The 17,500-nt window shown below is 36.0% G+C and overlaps 3 protein-coding genes across 4 annotated transcripts in view; 1 reads left to right on the top strand and 2 right to left on the bottom strand.

The window, feature by feature from the left end:
• Positions 1-562: 562 nt before the first annotated feature.
• Positions 563-2,077, bottom strand: LOC130048465 (uncharacterized). The gene has a single exon (XM_056145234.1). The coding sequence runs from the start codon at positions 2,075-2,077 to the stop codon at positions 563-565; it is 1,515 nt and encodes a 504-aa protein (XP_056001209.1).
• A 3,706-nt stretch (positions 2,078-5,783) lies between these two features.
• LOC125671967 (uncharacterized) lies at positions 5,784-6,990 on the bottom strand. The gene is made up of 5 exons (XM_048907997.2): positions 6,903-6,990; positions 6,775-6,811; positions 6,311-6,472; positions 6,067-6,204; positions 5,784-5,944 (listed from the first exon to the last, which is right to left on the bottom strand). The coding sequence occupies exons 1-5, from the start codon at positions 6,944-6,946 to the stop codon at positions 5,867-5,869; spliced, it is 459 nt and encodes a 152-aa protein (XP_048763954.2). The 5' UTR covers positions 6,947-6,990; the 3' UTR covers positions 5,784-5,866.
• Positions 6,991-11,531: 4,541 nt separating this feature from the next.
• Positions 11,532-17,500, top strand: part of LOC125671869 (leucine-rich repeat and WD repeat-containing protein 1-like) — a 50,198-nt gene continuing 44,229 nt past the window's right edge. The window contains exons 1-2 of one of the 2 annotated variants that reach the window (XM_056139552.1): positions 11,532-11,558; positions 14,693-14,727. The gene's annotated coding sequence lies outside the window, so the exon portion shown is untranslated. Of the gene's footprint in view, positions 11,559-14,692; positions 14,728-17,500 lie in introns of those variants that run through there. The other variant, XM_056139558.1, reaches the window with a different exon arrangement.

Raw genomic sequence — 17,500 nt, 5'->3', positions numbered from 1 at the left:
AATTATCAGTACAAAGCTGACTGGTAAGTTAACTAGTAACATTTGACTGGAAAACTGGTAATGCAGGTATGGCACTTGCCGCGTCCTGCCATAATAGAATCACGGGCTCTACACATAAAAAATATTGTGCCCCAAAAATGATGACATCACATCACAACTCCAGAGAGAGCACTAATTAACGAAATGGCCGTAACAATCCAGGCCCCTAATTGTGGAACATATGTGACACAATTACAAAAATAAATCTATACTTAATATCCAAAAACAGCACAAATTAATTAGGTTGTACCGTATCAAATATTCATCAAAAACTATACATTGATAAACAATAGCACCTAGCAAAATTCAAAACACGAAAAGGCAAAACAATTCATGTTTACAAAAGTCTCTAGGAATAACAGTCTCTCAGTCCATTTCCAAGATCATGCAAAGTTTGTCCACCGGGCGAATCAAAATGTTAGTCGCAGTTTTCACCTTCACCTGACGCACAAGACCATTGCTGTCGGGAATCGTCTCATGCACTATTCCCATAGGCCAAGAATTTCTATTATGGCATTCGAATCTACGACCAACACAATATCACCGATTTGAAAGTTTCTCTTGATGTCATGCCATTTCTGTCGTTCCTGGAGAAGGGGTAGGTACTCGCGTATCCAACGATGCCAGAACAGGTTAGCCTTGCTGTACTGTTCTGTATATATCGTAAAACGGCCATGCTGTCAGTCCAGTACATAACACGATCAACATGAATGTCTAACTCTCTAAGTAACATCTTATTGGTTCTGACTGCTACAGTAGCTGCTGTCAACTCCAATCGCGGAATAGTCGTTTGCTTCAGTGGTGCAACACGAGATTTGTCCATAATAAAGGAACAACGACGTTCACCAAGGGCATTCTCCATACACAAGTAGGACACTGTACCATATCCAGTTTCACTCGCATCAGAAAAATGATGTAACTGTACCAAATATGGATGAAAACCATGGGGTTTGAGACATCTGTTTACTTTGAGGTATTTCAGTTTCTGAAGATCCTGGTACCAATTATTCCATTGTATAACAAGGTCATCTGGCATCTTATCGTCCCACACGAACTGAAGTTTACACAATTCCTGTAGAATGACTTTGTCCTTGAGTAGTAGTGGAGCTAAAAATCCCAGTGGATCAAACACACTGCTTACCATTGACAGAATTCCTCGTCTTGTAAGTGGTTTCTTGTTAAAGTCCAATTTAAACTGAAAGATATCAGAATCTACACACCACTGGACTCCCAGAGCTCGCTCTATTGGTAGAGTATCACAGTCAAGATCCAAATCCCTGACCTCCTTGGCTCTATCAGCTACTGGTATGGAACTCATGACCTTTCGACTGTTGCTGATCCACTTCGATATATGAAATCCTCCACTTTTCAACAGTTCCTGTAGATCTTTCACCAATGTCACAGCATTTCTTACAGAATTCACTGCCTTGAGACAATCATCAACATAAAAATTCTGAAAGACTGTCTTTATTGTCTCGTCACTAAAATGTCCTGTACAATCTTGAGCTGTTTTTCGAAGACAGAAGTTGGCACAACTGGGTGATGATGTGGCTCCAAACAGATGCATAACCATCTGGTATTCAATAATACTACTGGAAGGATTCCCATCTTTCCACCAGAGAAATCGTAGAAAAGTAGCATCTTGTTGGGGAACACGTACTTGGTAGAACATACTATCGATATCCCCCATAACAGCAATCTCTTCCTCTCTAAATCTCATCAAAGTCCCAATGAGTGTGTTTGTCAAGTTAGGGCCTTGTAACAATTGTTCATTTAGTGAAGTCCCTTGGAACCTCGCTGCGCAATCAAACACAACTCGAAGTTTCTTCTTCTTGGGATGTAGTACACCATGATGCGGCAAATACCACACATGTCCATCATCTCGATTTAAGTCCTCAATAGGTACCTTTTGTGCATAGCCTTCGTAAATAATTTTGTCCATAAAGGCTTTATAACTGTCATGGAATTCACTGTCACTGAAAAGTTTCCTAGATAAAGAATTTAGTCTCTGTTCTGCTTGTTTTCTGTTGTTTGGCATTATCACATTTTCCTATTTGAATGGCAGACCAATGACATAATGTCCATTTTCGAAGCGAACTGAATTAGTCACAAATTCGAGAAATCTTTTGTCATCCCTCGACGGTTCTGGAACGTCATCAATCGCTCTTTCACAAAAGTCATGATTGAATTGATATCGAACTTGCTCCTCTAATCTTGCGTCTATACGGTTGACTGTGGCATACGTATTGTAAGTACCATTCTCGGGTTTTGTATCAAGTGGTCCATTAATTACCCATCCTAACAAAGTCTTTACAGCAAATGGACCTTTGTCAACACTAGAAATCATGTCCCAAGGCTCCATTGCTTTAGGAACATTGACACCAATCAACAAACCAACATCACTGTCTATGGTATCAATACGAATGTCACACAAATGTGGCCATCTTTGTAGTTCCTTGGATGTAACAATGTCTTTCTTAGATATGGGTAAATTTGGTTGAGTGTATGTAGGCGGCAATTCAATTGTGTTATCACCATTCAAATCACTCATTTCAAGGTTAGAAAGAATGCAACAGTTTTCTGTCCTCTGCTGTCCCATAGTTGTTAAGTTAAGCACAGTCTTTTTGCCCTCTAAGTGAAGTACTCTTGCAATTTCCTCTGTACAAAATGTCGCTGTACTCCCAGAATCCAAGAAAGCATACGTAGTAACGAATTTGTCGCTGTTTCTTGATTTCAGTCGCACAGGTATTACTGGAAGTGTTTGCCTCACAGAGTCCCCAGCCCCCATATGCGCCGTTGAAGATACGGCCGCAGATGGTACTGGAAGGTTGTTGTTTCGATCAGTTGTACTAACAGCTAATGGGTTTTCATTGCTTTGTCGAGGATTCACATAAAGTATAGATGGATGACACTTCTTACAATGGACGCAGTAAGATTTTTGTTGACAAGCTCCTTTAAGATGTCCAGATCTCAAACACGAGAAACACAATCCTTTTGACTTCAACACCACATATCTATCCTTTAGAGTTAGCTTCATAATGTTCCGACACACATCCAATGCATGTGAGGTGCCTTGACAGTAAATACATGGTTTCACAAATGCAGGTGATCTAGGTTGCTCAGATGCATTATTGATTGTAGATAGATGAGACTCTACAGTTTTGGTTGCAAAGTTCCTTTTTGGTTTTGAGAATGTGGTTGGTTTTTCATTCTGTGCATGTCTCAAAGATGTTGAGCTATTCATCACTTCTCTCCCATAGATAGGGTCGTTAGCCTTTTTAGCTTCCTTACGTACAAACTTCACTAAGTTCTCAAACTTCACAACTTCATTTCTGTCTTTGAGCTCGTACACAACATTTCGCCACTTTTCTTGTAAGTAGAATGGAAGCTTCCTAATAAGTAGTTTCATGTTCTCTGGGTATTCTAGGGCTCTAGCACTGGCTACATTATTAATAGCATGCTGACACTCAGTAAGAAATATTGAATAGTCATCAAGTCCTCTAGCATTGTCTTGTTTTATTGATGACCAATTCAATGCTTTTTTCACATAGGCTTGCGCAACAACGTCCGGATCACCATATCGATCTTTGAATTCATCCAAAGCAGCCTTGTATCCTCCTTCAGCATTTAAATGTGAATATCCAGTCACTATTCTGTTCGCCTCGCCACATGTAAATTGCAGGAGAAAGTTCAAACGTTCCTCATACGAATTGGTATTGACACACACCTTGGTGTTAAATTGTCTCATGAATCTCTGATAATCCATTGGGTTTCCTTCGAACTTCTGTATTTCAGACTTCGGTTTATTTAGTTCACGTGCTACTATAAGTAGCCCTTCTTGGTCATGATTTTGGTTATGTGCACGTCCGGAATTATATAATTCGCTGAATGTTGATACTGCAGGCACATATGGTGTACTATGTTGCTTCGACATACATGTAGGTATGTGTGCAATACTATGTGGCATACATGTAGATACACTAACAGGCACATGCATTGAAGTAGTTTGAGTCAAAAGAGGTGTACTCCAATTCTGTTGAGTGACTGTCCTTGACACCGATGTAAACAAAGGCGCATGTGGATTCAAGTTCGATTGTATCGTAGACACAGGTACATGCAAATGAGGATGTTGCTGTGCAGTTGTCTTTGCTACAGATGCAAACATAGGTGTACGATGATCCAATTCTGAACGAATATCACTCAGAGCTTCTGTTAGTTGTTTTTCCTTGAGTTCACTTCTTTCAAGTTCTTCAATAATTTTAGTTCGTGCATCACTGATCTTTAATGCTGTCTGTATATCTAATTCTTCTTCTTTAATTCTCAGTTGTAACTTAGCCTCCTTTATCAGTTTTTTCTCCTGAAGTGCTGCTGCTCTCGCTAACAACTCTGCTTTATTTTGACTTTCCTCAAGCTTGGCTACTGAATAATTGCTTCTCTTAGATCCTGCACTTGACCTTGAAACCACAGATCTGTTGTCGAATAGAACACTTTTTGCATGTCTTGCAAACCACTCTTCAACCGACTCTTTTACTTTCATAAGTTGTTCATCTCTCCTCCTGAATTTATCTGCGTCCAAAGTCTGTTCACTTGGAGAAACCCATGCTTTCACTTCATCATGAGATACTAGAAACTCCTCATATCTGTCTAACCATTCACTATATGCAGATCTAACAGTGTCTTTATCATCTGACGATCTTAACAGTTTTTGTAATTTATCACTTAATGTTGACAATATCTTGAAACATCTTTCTCTGTTTTTAAGTTTATTTTCCAAAGTGAATTCACCACCTTTTTCAGTCATCTTTTTCTCTCTTTCACTTCTTCTGGGTTGACCCCTCCTTGTCACATCTTCATCTCCTTCCTTCATCTTCTGAATTGTAAATATTTTGTACTGGCCAAATAGGGAATGAAGTAGGAAACAACTTGTAAATGCGTTTAACGACGATATACAATTCAGAAGTTTCCTCCAGTGAACATAATTATCAGTACAAAGCTGACTGGTAAGTTAACTAGTAACATTTGACTGGAAAACTTGTAATGCAGGTATGGCACTTGCCGCGTCCTGCCATAATAGAATCACGGGCTCTACACATAAAAAATATTGTGCCCCAAAAATGATGACATCACATCACAACTCCAGAGAGAGCACTAATTAACGAAATGGCCGTAACAACGCGAATGGGATAGGGAAATTCCATGGCTAGTCGATGATAAATGAGCATTGATTAATAGTGAAGTCACTAAATGGATATCACACTAGACAGTAGACAGACATCTGATTAATAGTGAAGTCACTAAATGGATATCACACTAGACAGTAGACAGACATCTGATTAATAGTGAAGTCACTAAATGGATATCACACTAGACAAACATCTGATTAATAGTGAAGTCACTAAATGGATATCACACTAGACAGTAGACAAACATCTGATTAATAGTGAAGTCACTAAATGGATATCACACTAGACAAACATCGACCGATTGGAACAGGGTACTAATATGCGAAGGGGATCAGAAATCCGAAGCGAAAGATAAAAGTAAAACAAGGAATCAAAAGCTGGTATGCACGTGCACGTTAGTGGGTACCGGTAATATGAGAAATTTCACTGCTCATGAGGACGCCTCAAATCAAAATGTCTTCGATGGCTAATAAATATATCGAATTTAAAAGTCAATATTTTCATAACGATTGAATAAATAAACAACACCAAGATTTACAAAAGTTTGAGTTAAATTTATAACTGAATACATTTGATAACATGATTTCATAGATTTGGGTGTTAATTTCAGATATGTCCTAGGCTATACGATTCTGCCGAACAAATTAATTCCTCTTGAATAGCTGTCCAAGTCTCTGAAAAAGTCCCCTTTTTCGGTTTCCTGTGAAAGGTTTTTCTTTCTTCTGAAAGAATTAAAATACAACAGTTGTTAAAATTCACATCATATTTGGATGAATGTTGAGTGTTCACAACTGCTGTTTTGAGTGTGGTATAACACCGAATGCAACATTTGTATTGTACTCACAGTTGGACGGGGGAATCCACAGTCACACAGGCACCGGAAGAGTGACTCTAAACAAGTATGTTTTTTATTGTTATCTTGGTCATCCCAGCCACTCCCAGACCCTCCTTCCCGAGTCTGGGATTCTTTAATGTCCATAATCTGGAAAGAACAGTACAAGTATTTGAAACATAAATTTAGAGGAAACAAACTTACTTCTCCAAAAGAGTTCAGAATTCCACCATATTAAAATTACTGCTGCCTTTACCTGAGACTTCTGGGATATTAGTGCTGTGTCGTCTTCAGAAGCATTGCATTCAATTGCTGTTGTCCTTGTTGGGCATTTGTTTTCGGTAATATCTTGTGAGAGAAGGTAAGATTGGATCTCTCCAAGGATTGCACCGGTTTCTGCAGTAATGTGCACTAGCTTCTGAAAGTAATCAACCAAACAACGGTCAATGTGCGGAACTGTTTCCTTGGTTTTTTCAAATCTATATGATGCTTTTGCAAGTAGTAATACGCCTTCTCTTTTTATAAAGCAACAGTAAATCTAGTATACTCTTTGAAACATTAATTCCGAAGGAACTCGTATATTAATGAACTAGTATTATATGGCAATCATTGTATAATTCTAAAAGTAAGAATGTTCTGATGCACAAATAAATGTCATCTTACACCGCATTTGCATATAATTTTATCTATATACTCAACATATTATCGCTGATTTCTTACCTCGGTCGTCTCCAACCCACGTCTCCCTGAATTATCCCTTTTAAAAAAAATAAGGTTGTTTATTTGACTCAGAAATATTCAAGCAAATCAAATTCATTGTTTTTTTTAAATTGAAAACGTATCCATACCTCTTTGGGGTTTGAGCAGAAGTTATATCACTCTCTTTCGTCATGTCTGTGTTCTTTAAATCAGTTGAACACTACAATGATGATATTTTTACATTTGTTTCTCATAATGAACATTATCATATAATTATTTTAGAATTACTACTCACTAACCTGAGACCTCTGAAATGTTAAAATTGTGCCGTCTTCAGAAGCATACATGTTGGTTTTGGCCACATTATCTGAAAAGTCTTGAGTTTGGACCCTCCCAGGGACGGCAGTAAACACAAAGTTGTCCTCCATGTATTGGTAAGCCCATTGTAAGAGATCGCCGAGTCCATCTGTGTTAGCGTCAGTACTCATCTTAGTATTGACGTCATCATCATACGTTTCTGACTGTCTTACAGTTTCCTCCATTGAAATCAATTCCGAGATCTACAAATGACTAACTTTAATACCTAGCAACCATATTGTGTGTATGTTTTATGTCCCGTCGCAGGGATTAGGATTGGCTGTTTTAACGATGGGTCATTTCCTTGTAAAAAGGCTTCATTTTGGGCTCATTTTATTGAAGATAATATGTAGGGATCTTGCTTATTTCAATGGGTCGTTTAATGTTAGAAATATGGGATTAACCACTGCCGTCGAGACAAGAAGTACGACAAATTTGTACCTATGTTTAGCGCTTACGGCTGTAGCAGTGAGGGTTCTTTAACGTGCCAACGCCTAGATCGCGACACGGGACGTTTTGGGGTGGGTTTTTTTTAAAGATCATATCCGAAAGCACCCGTGATTTTCAATTCTAAATGTCGAAGGAGCAATCAAGTAATCTATATTGACCTCTCGACCTCTTGGTTACGAAGCAAACGCTCTACCACTGAGCTACCGCGACCAGTCTGTTCGGTTACTCACCTGGTTATGAATACGAAGTTTCGTCCGTGCTTCAAGCAGATTATTGTTCAAGACGTAGTCACAACAATCATGTCAGCACCCGTTGCCTTGCGTCAACTTATACTGACGTCATAATAGTTATTGTGACGTTGCAGTTTATTGTGACATTGCAGCTATGGCTACCAAACTTCCACCAGAGTTCGTTTGCTCACAAACCAAACTCTTCCACTTAGGCATTATGGGATAGCAATTTCTTAACCCGTGTATACTGTGACGTCACTGTAGAATGACGAAAAAACATAACGTCAAACGTAAACAACTTTCAAAACAAGAACGTAAACATCAAGTTCATTACTTTACACAATAATTTGAACAGAGTCTCCCTACTTTTTAATGATCTTTTGATCATTTTATGTTTAAAATAAAATCCATACTTTTATATTAATGCTCTTAATATTAATATCTTCAAACTTTTAACTGCGAACTACTTCTTTAGTGTAATTTGTCTGCGTGATAATCGCGGACTCACAATATACAAATCTGTATATTGTGGTGCGTCACATAGGAGAGGTCTATTCGTAGGTGACGTAATGAGGCCTCGACGGGGAGTTTGCTATGGCTACATCATAGAATACAGAACACGGGGCAGCATGAAAATGTATACAAATACTGTACATATGCATACATAAGTAAAGAAAGAAGTTATTACATAACACATAGTTACATGCATATTGTTCAAAATAAATTTTCCAGTTATATTTAGAATATATGACTCTTCAGAACATAATATATAAATGAATTTTTGTTCATCATGCATTAAGTTTAGTAAAAAATTTACACCCCCCCCCTTCTATAGCACCTCTAAAAGATTTTCTCTCATCAACAAAAATGAATCTCATCACCTTACAAATAGATCTTTTAATATCTTTTAAAATTTTTAATTTTGTTATGATAATTTATTTCGATTATTTTACCAGGTTTCAGTGTATTTATCACAGAGTAATTTCTTTACAATTTTCTTAAATTTATACTGACTATAATCTCTAATGGATATCCAATTTTAACATATTCTAAAACTTTTTCTACTAGTGAGTACCATATGACAGTTTGTTGTTGAAATGCAAAGATTTACTACACAGAGATAATTAAGCATTCTTAAGTAGTTTAAATTCATTTAGGTTTTCAAGTCTGTACCAATAACAAATGATTGATTTCAAAATGTCATAATGTAGAGGGAATCTCCCCAGCACAGCAAAAGTTGTACTTTTCTTATGTACACAAAGAATATACATTTAGAATATTTTTGATGGAGCTTCTCACCGTGAAGTGATTTAAAAGGTTTGTCTTGATCAAATGGTGATGATTTTAATTTATTCCATGAACCTATGTTTCCACCCCATAATTCAGAATTATATATTTATTTATTTATTTATTTATTCAACAATCAAGGGACCTCGGTGGGCATATACAATTTTAACAATTAAACATTATAACTACATGATACAATATATCCACATGTTAAGGGTTTATACATTGACATAGGTATTGAATTGGCTCATCATAATACTGATTAAATATATCAAAGTTTCATTTGATTAGATTGTAAACTTTTCGAGTTATCATCCGGAAACCAATTGTTGACGCCCAACCGCCCGCCCGCCCGCCAACCCGCCCACCCGCATCACCAAACCAATAGCCGAGTTCAACTTCGTTGCAACTCGGCTAAGTGTGCTATATGGGAAGTAAAGTAAAACAATATTATAAAATGTTGTCACAAACACAGAGGGTACCAAGGGATGGTGCCTAAGCCAAGTCTATCAGACTGACAGTCTTGTACCCTAAGTATTCGAGACAGCTAGCTTGTTTATAGATGTGTTTATTTGAAAGCGACAAGGAGTAAATTATACATACAAGTATAGTTATACAACCCTTGGTATTCTATATCCCTGTTTTTATAATCATTATACTGATTTGTTTGAGTATTTGTGCATTTTCATTTGTCATGAGCCAGATCATTATTCATGTTACAAAAGTTCTTACAGCAGTTATATAATAAAATTGGTTTTATTGTTTCGTCAGAGATGAATACTTGTTTTAATTCCTGGTGAGTAGTAGATGGGATGTGGAAATCTTGTTTTAATTCCTGGTGAGTAGTGGAAATCTCAGATGTATGGAGCGCCAAATAAACATAAACTCAAATAATTGAAGATATCTTCAATTATTTGAAGATACCATCAATTCATTTGATGCACGCAACAATTTAATTAAAGATCTCTTCAAATAATTAACGAAATTTTCAATTCTGAATTATTGTGCGCATTGATTGCATTAATTCTTCAGCTGAATTGATGCGCGCTTTACTTGAATTAATGATCTCTTCAAATGAATTAATGATATGATATCAACAATTGAATTAATGCGCGCTACGATTCAATTGAAGAGAGCTATAATTGATATAATGCGCGCATTAAATCAATTGATGAGAGCAATGATTGAATTGATGCGCGCATTAATTCATTGAATGAGAGCAATAATTGATTTAATGCTGCATTAATTCAATTATTGCTCTCTTCAATTGAATTAATGATATCTTTAATTCATTTGAAGAGAGCAGTAATTCTTTTAGAGAGAGCAACTATATAATTAAAGATATCTTCAATTCAACATATCCACAATTGAATTAATGATCTCTTTAATTGAATTGTTGCTCTCTTCAAAAGAATTATTGCGCGCATTAATTTTAAATGAATACTCCCTCCTTCCTGCTCATTTTTAAGAAGTCTTCCGATGTGTTTCGAATAATTTCGCTGTCGGGGCAGAAAGAACCGACATCTTACCGCAGAATAGCTCTGGTAAATACAGAGAGAGAGAGAGAGAGATTTTCAAGTTTTTACGACATGGTATATGACATATTTTATTTTCCAATCAAGGGCCCTCAAGGGACAAAATATGTACAAATACTGTACATATACATATACAAGTAAAGAAAGAAGTTTACAATATTGACCTGAAATGGTTCGAGTTCCGAAAGGACTTTCTGGGGAACGGTTAGTGCGGTTAGATTATTTGAATTAAAGATACCTTCAATTGAATTAAAGAGATCAAATTATTTATACCGAGCTCTAAATTAATAATTGCGAGCAATATTTCTACGAAATTGATGCTCTCATCAATTGAATTGAATTGAAGAGAGCAATAATTGAATTAATGCGCGCATTAAGCTTATGTTAATTTGGCGCTCCATACAGATGTCCCGGTAAAAAGTTTTACACTCCATGAAAAAGATAGTACGCGGTTTACGAAATAATTCACGCATTACGGGGTGTTGCTAAAACGCAGAACGGAAATCGGAACGAAATTTAAAACACACACACAAAAAAAAAAAAAAAAAAAGGAAAGGGAAAAATCGGGAAAATATTTGTTTACAATCGGATAAACAATTTTTATCTGAAAATTATGCACCATAAATTGAATAATATAAGTTAAAAGACAGAGACAAATACGCCTTTTACAATATAATGTAATTTTGGGGTTAGACTACACTTACTTACCGGCAGAGGGAACAGTCAAAATACAGTGGAACGGGGAAAGTCCTGCCCATAAGAGCTTGTGAGTAAAAAAAATTCGATTCAACTAGGGCTTATGAAATATTTAGATGGTATCATTTATAAACTCCACAAAGACAACATAAGAACGTAATGTAAGAATATATCGGAATTAAAGGGAAGCACGTGTTGTGTTCGGTGTTTATTTGGCGTTATGGAGATCCTGTTTGAAAACGCGGGAAAGGTAAATCGTAAATATATCTAGATATTCTAAAGTGGCTTCGGGGTTTGACTTTTTGCCATTAATTCTGCAACTGTCCCTATTTTTTGTAATTTAGAACTTTCTATGTAACAAATCTCATCATTTCATATTTACATTCAGTCGTTTAACCGGTTACGAATCAGTTTGCTTGGATCCACAGCCGCACAGGCACCTGAATTTGAAATATCTCCACCCGGCCCGACCAAACGAATAAACCCAAGTACATACCTACCCAGGGATCCCTGGGTCCCCTTCTACCCAATGAAAAATACCCTTCTATTGTATTATGTAATTGAATGGGAATTGTACTGATATTTAGGAAGATCATAAGGATGTGCACAAAAGACCCCAGAATGAGGCTTAAACAGGTTGGGAACACTTCCTCTCTATCGAGATATTCTTGCAAAAACGCGATTATCCCTCTCTAGCGATTGTGAATGTATCTTGTACAACCTAGAACAACACCCGTGGAGTACATCTCTTTGTGTTTTATGTGAAAAGACGAAACATGTGCTAAAATGTCAGATACTTCTGCAAACAAAACAAACAAAAACACTCACGATGTGCATTGAATTTCAGACTTCTTACCTCTTATACAGCAACATTGGTATGAAATTTCTTGACTGTGTTGTAAATTTCATAGAGACAATTTGCTTCATGCTGAGTGTGTCGCACTTATTCAGCATTGCAAGGAATTTGTCATTATATTCAATAAAGACACCAAAACACCTGTTTATGGTAATGTTTACTTTCTCACGTTTTAGCCAGAAGATCTTGCTATAGGTAGTGTTGTCACTGTTGCCACATATTTGTATTTTGTGAATCGTATGTATAAACAGATATAACATGATTGTTTTTCTGAATAAACATACATACTATAGGGGAAGTGTTCCCAACCTGTTAAATTCAGATATGAGACTCCCTGTTAGATCTATGTATGGGCTATGGTACTCAGGGTGACAGTCAAAGGGCCTGCTTCATGTCTCTAATTTTTAAAAAATCATTTTTGATTTGAAAAATTAAAAATATAACTAATTTGATGTTGGCAACCAAAATTTGGATCTTCTGAATGCAGGAATAAGAAGGGTGTTTTGATCTTAACTCTGTGCTATGTAAACAAAGTCTTGGGACTTTTTACCAGTGAAATGTTAATTTTGTAATTTGCAATATCTTAATTTTGTACAGTCATAAATTTAACTTTTAAATGATGCACTTTACCTTTAAAGTACACTTGAAATGTTATTTATAGGATATAAAACTTGGATCAATATCCATTTATTTTGAACCATAACACCTCAATCTTAGTTTTAAAAAGAAATAGTTAGCTCTCTATAATGAGCTTCTGTCATGATATACCAATGCTTTTGTAAAACCTTTTAAACATATTCAGGGGTCGAAATTAACTTTTTCTACCACAGGCTAATTTTAGCCTGTGGGTAAAAAATCCACAGGCTAAAATGAAAAACTACAAGCTAAAATAAAAATAATGAAGCAGTGCTCTTTTTTATATATTTTTGTAAATCAATGATTTTCCCCATCATTACTGAGCCTAGTGGGTCAACAGGCATCGTTTGGACAAGACACTAAGTTACGTACAATGTAAGTCATATGGTGCAATGTTTAGGTCTCTTGATTATCGCACCTCTAATCCACAACTTGTTTACCGCAGGTCTAGATCCAGTCTTCCAATTTCATGCCACATCAAGGTTGTCACTAGTGATTTTTTCAAGTGAATCCCGGACTCATGGTTTTATAAGCAGCACGATCACGAGCCCCATGAACTTTTTAGATAATCGTCTACTCAGTGAGCAATGCACTCGTGTCATCACTTGTTTGACGCCAAGTTTCATAAAAAATCATAAAAGAAAAACCCGGATAGAAACGGTTGTTGAAATCGGTTGTTAATGTAAGCGTTTGTATGATTCAGAGTGCAAGTTCAAGAAAAGCGAATAGCGCATCACCGTATAAAACGGATACGATCATAGTTTGTAAATCACCACTCGCTAAGATTTTCGAGTGTCCACTATTTTTACTCGTTATTTTTCAAATGTACTCGCATTTTGCGAGTATTTCTCGCTAATTTCGAGCCCTGATATTGGACTAGATTTTGATCATTGAAAGTGAAAAATTAAATTTGGAGAAAAATTGGTCCCTTTAAGGCCTTTTGGACCTCTTGTTTCATTTACCAGGTTGCTGATTAACACAATTGTGTGATTTCACCATGCAGCACAATCCTTTGTTAATATATCTTCTTAGTGCACTAAGGACATGCAGCCCCTTTCCCTCCCCTCCCCATTTTTTCTTATTTGAGAGAGAGATATATACATGTATTTTTTTGATAAAATAGCAGTAATGCATGAACATATTTCTAGCCAAGTCATTGTTATTTTCCTAGGATTAGTAATCAAATTTATGTCTAAATTTATCATTTTATATAAGTCAGAACATCATTGCTAAAAAAGTAGATGATGCCCTATGAATAGTGATGGCCACACTGATTCAATTCTGTATATCTATATATATTTATATAAAAAAAACCTCTAAACACTTTGTAGAAATATTTCGACCATGTTACCGGTCTTCTTCAGTCGTGTTTATCTCTCATAGCAACGTAGGTGTTACATAACACATGACTACATACACGAAAGTACTATCTATATATATATTTATGATTTGTGATATTTATTGAACAGAAAGATGAAGTGTATGAATTCAAGTTCTGTTTTAAAAATAATTCTGTAAATGACAAAAACATTCTAGACCATGAACTGTAAATAATTCATTCACTAAATTTCAGTTTATATTTTTTTTTATAATAGCAACTTGAATATTTTTCTTAACTTGCTTACAGGGGCAAATTCCATTATAAGCATTGTCTTACTATACTTAAATTTGTCTAGATATCCATACAAACATCAAAGATAGTTTTCTCTGTTTGACACTTTACTCAGAGCCTCTAAATAATTTAATTGAATCCAATTATCACACCTGCCAAAGTATTAACCCCTTTTTTCCTTTGATCCTGGGGGGTATCAGTAAAGCCCTTGATTTTTGTCACTGGGTGAGTGGTTCTATTGTTCAAAAAGTACTAATTTTTACCTTCAATCATTTTACAGTTTGATTACAGAACAGGCAGCAGCAACCTGACCAGGTAAAAAGCAAACAATTCTTAGATATATCTAGCATACTTTATTCATTTCATTGTAACTCAAAACACATTGTAAACAAATGCTGCATTTACTACATTTGAGGCCTGGATTTCTTGGAAGAAACTTGAGTCAAAACTTGGATTTAAAGTCTGAGATTTTGCTCAAATTTTGACTGCTCAAATAAAAGAAAACTCAAACTTATTTTTGAGATTTTTTTCCGAGAAGTCCAAGCCAGAAATATGACTTTATGCAATAATTGATCAATGTTTAATGATAGATATTTTGTTTTCTTATCGTATGATTTCAATATCTACATGTTGGTTAATTCTCCTGTTGTGTAACATTTTGTTTTTAAAAATGTGGTAATTATGTTCTGTTGTTGATTTCTGGAGACCTCAAGGAGAACTTATACCCCAAATTTTGTGTACAGGTTTACCTGGAAAAGAAATTTTATCAGATAGAAATCTGGTTACAAGTTCTGACCTAAATTTCTCAAAAGAAACTTCGGTTGAAATTTGGACAAACTTCAACTTTCTTTGTTAAAATTGAGATTTTTTTTGAGAAATCCAAGGCAGGAGGGAAAACTTTGTCAATTTCAACATAAAAATATGGATACGAGTTCTCCTGGAGAAAAACTTTGTTCCATGTCAACTATTCAATGTAACATGTTGGAAGAGGGGCATATTACTTTGCACCTGTTGGTCAGTCGGTAGAACACATGTTGTCCGCTCAATATCTTGAGAACCATTCACTTGATCGTAATGATATTTCATATGTGGATTCATTATGAGTAGAAGAGGACCCCTATTGTTTTTCAGGTCAAAAGGTCAAGGGTCAATCTACTCTGGAAATAGGAACATACTGTCCGCTCAATATCTTGAGAACCCTTTGCTTGACAGACATCAAACTTAGTACACTGGTACATCTTCAGGAGAAGATGACCTCTATTGATTTTGAGGTCACATGGTCAAAGGTCATGTGATTTACACCAAACTTGGTACATTGGTACAGCATAAGGAGTAGATGACCCTAATTGATTTTTAGGTCACATGGTCGATCCACTCTTGACATAGGAAGATATTGTCTGCTCAATATTTTGAATTGATGATACTACTATCAATTAAATGATTGTGTGTACAGTCCCTGAAACATTCTACTTTACCATTTTTCGTTCGTTCAGCGTGCGCTCACCGTTCGTTCATCGTTCACAAAGCGTTCAGCGTGCGCTCACCGTTCGTTCATCGTTCAGTCTTTTCATTGCCATTCGGAACACCAAAGTGAAAGGACCAATCTTGATAGCAAGACGAAAATGAAAATTGAACATGTGCGTAAGAGTGGAAGGAGACTTTCTTTCTATATCAGGAATTTCATTTTGAAGTACAAAATGTAAGGATTATCCACTGTGAATGCCGAAAGGTTCATTTGAGCTTTTGTTAAAAACAATTCTAGATGAGAGTCAAATATAAGAGCTTGTCGTTATGAATTTAACCCCGGTACAAAAAATAAGGCAGTTTCAGGTAATGAAAACCTCTTCCCCTGTGTTCACGATTTAGCATTTACAAGTTAGGGCAAAAGCACAAATTATTATAATCATTTTGCATTGCTTGACAAGAGTTTTAAACAAATCACCCCACCCCCCCACCCCCACTTTGAAAAATAAAAACAAACAAACGATGCTACATAATGTACACTGTACCGTATGTACGTGTCAGAATGTCAAACTGATATAGCTATTTTTACACCTGTATTTATGAAAGACATTGTCAATAAACTGATATTTACTACTCTTGCCAAATTTGAAACTTGTAACATTTGTCCTTAATGCAAAGATGTAATTGTTTATCTGGTACGTTTCTGCATTAGCCTTTAAACATTCTACGGGTAGTTCAGTACAATAAACATTTTTACCTAAATCAAAAATATACAAATATTGCACGATTTAACTGCAATCATTGGTCACATCAATAATAAGAATAGTAAGTTTTGTATTTTCATGTGCATAAATTCTAGGATTATTTCCTTGGGTTGATGTAGCTGCGACAAATGAATGACACATAATGTAAGTAGGAATATTTAGTACTGTTAGGAGTGTTGATGTGTTGACACAGACAGGGTATTGTTTGTTTACTGCATCTATCTTGACTCCTTTCAGGGGTGTTTGTTAATTACAGGTATCCCAAAGGATTGAGTTTGGAAAGTTTGAAGCCATACATGAACACCTGTAAATTCTGGATGTCACTACACATGTAGACTATAGTGTTTTCCTTTTCACATGCATTGTATATATATTATACCCATGCAATAGATGTATCTGTACATGTAATGGTATATACAATGTACATACGAAATTTGCTTTTGTTTGTGTATGACTGTTGTGTGTATTAATGTACAATTTGCGATAATTTCATGAAATATATACATGTATACTCGGTACTTGCACAAAAATATATTACATTGAATATATAAAGAACTGTTAAATATGCTGTTTCACGATTCCGGTTTATTTTATTAGTTGATTATGAAATGAGTAAAATCCCAGGGAAAAATCCGAAACATTCTGAGTAAATAGATCATTTTGCGCTCAGCGTTCGTTCACCATTCACTTTATGCTCTGTGTTCGCTCACCGTTCACCAAATTGCGTTCACCGTTCGCTCTGCGTTCGTTCACCGTTCGCTCACCGTTCAAGTGGGAAAGAAGAACGTTTCAGGGACTGTAACCCTTTTCAATTTTGCACCGGGGGGTGGGGGGGCATATGTGTTTTACAAACATCTCTT

Source organism: Ostrea edulis, chromosome 1, assembly GCF_947568905.1.
Source record: "Ostrea edulis chromosome 1, xbOstEdul1.1, whole genome shotgun sequence".
NCBI lineage: Eukaryota > Metazoa > Mollusca > Bivalvia > Ostreida > Ostreidae > Ostrea > Ostrea edulis.
The sequence above is the reverse complement of the archived record's forward strand: the minus strand, read 5'-3'. Positions and strand labels throughout refer to the sequence as shown.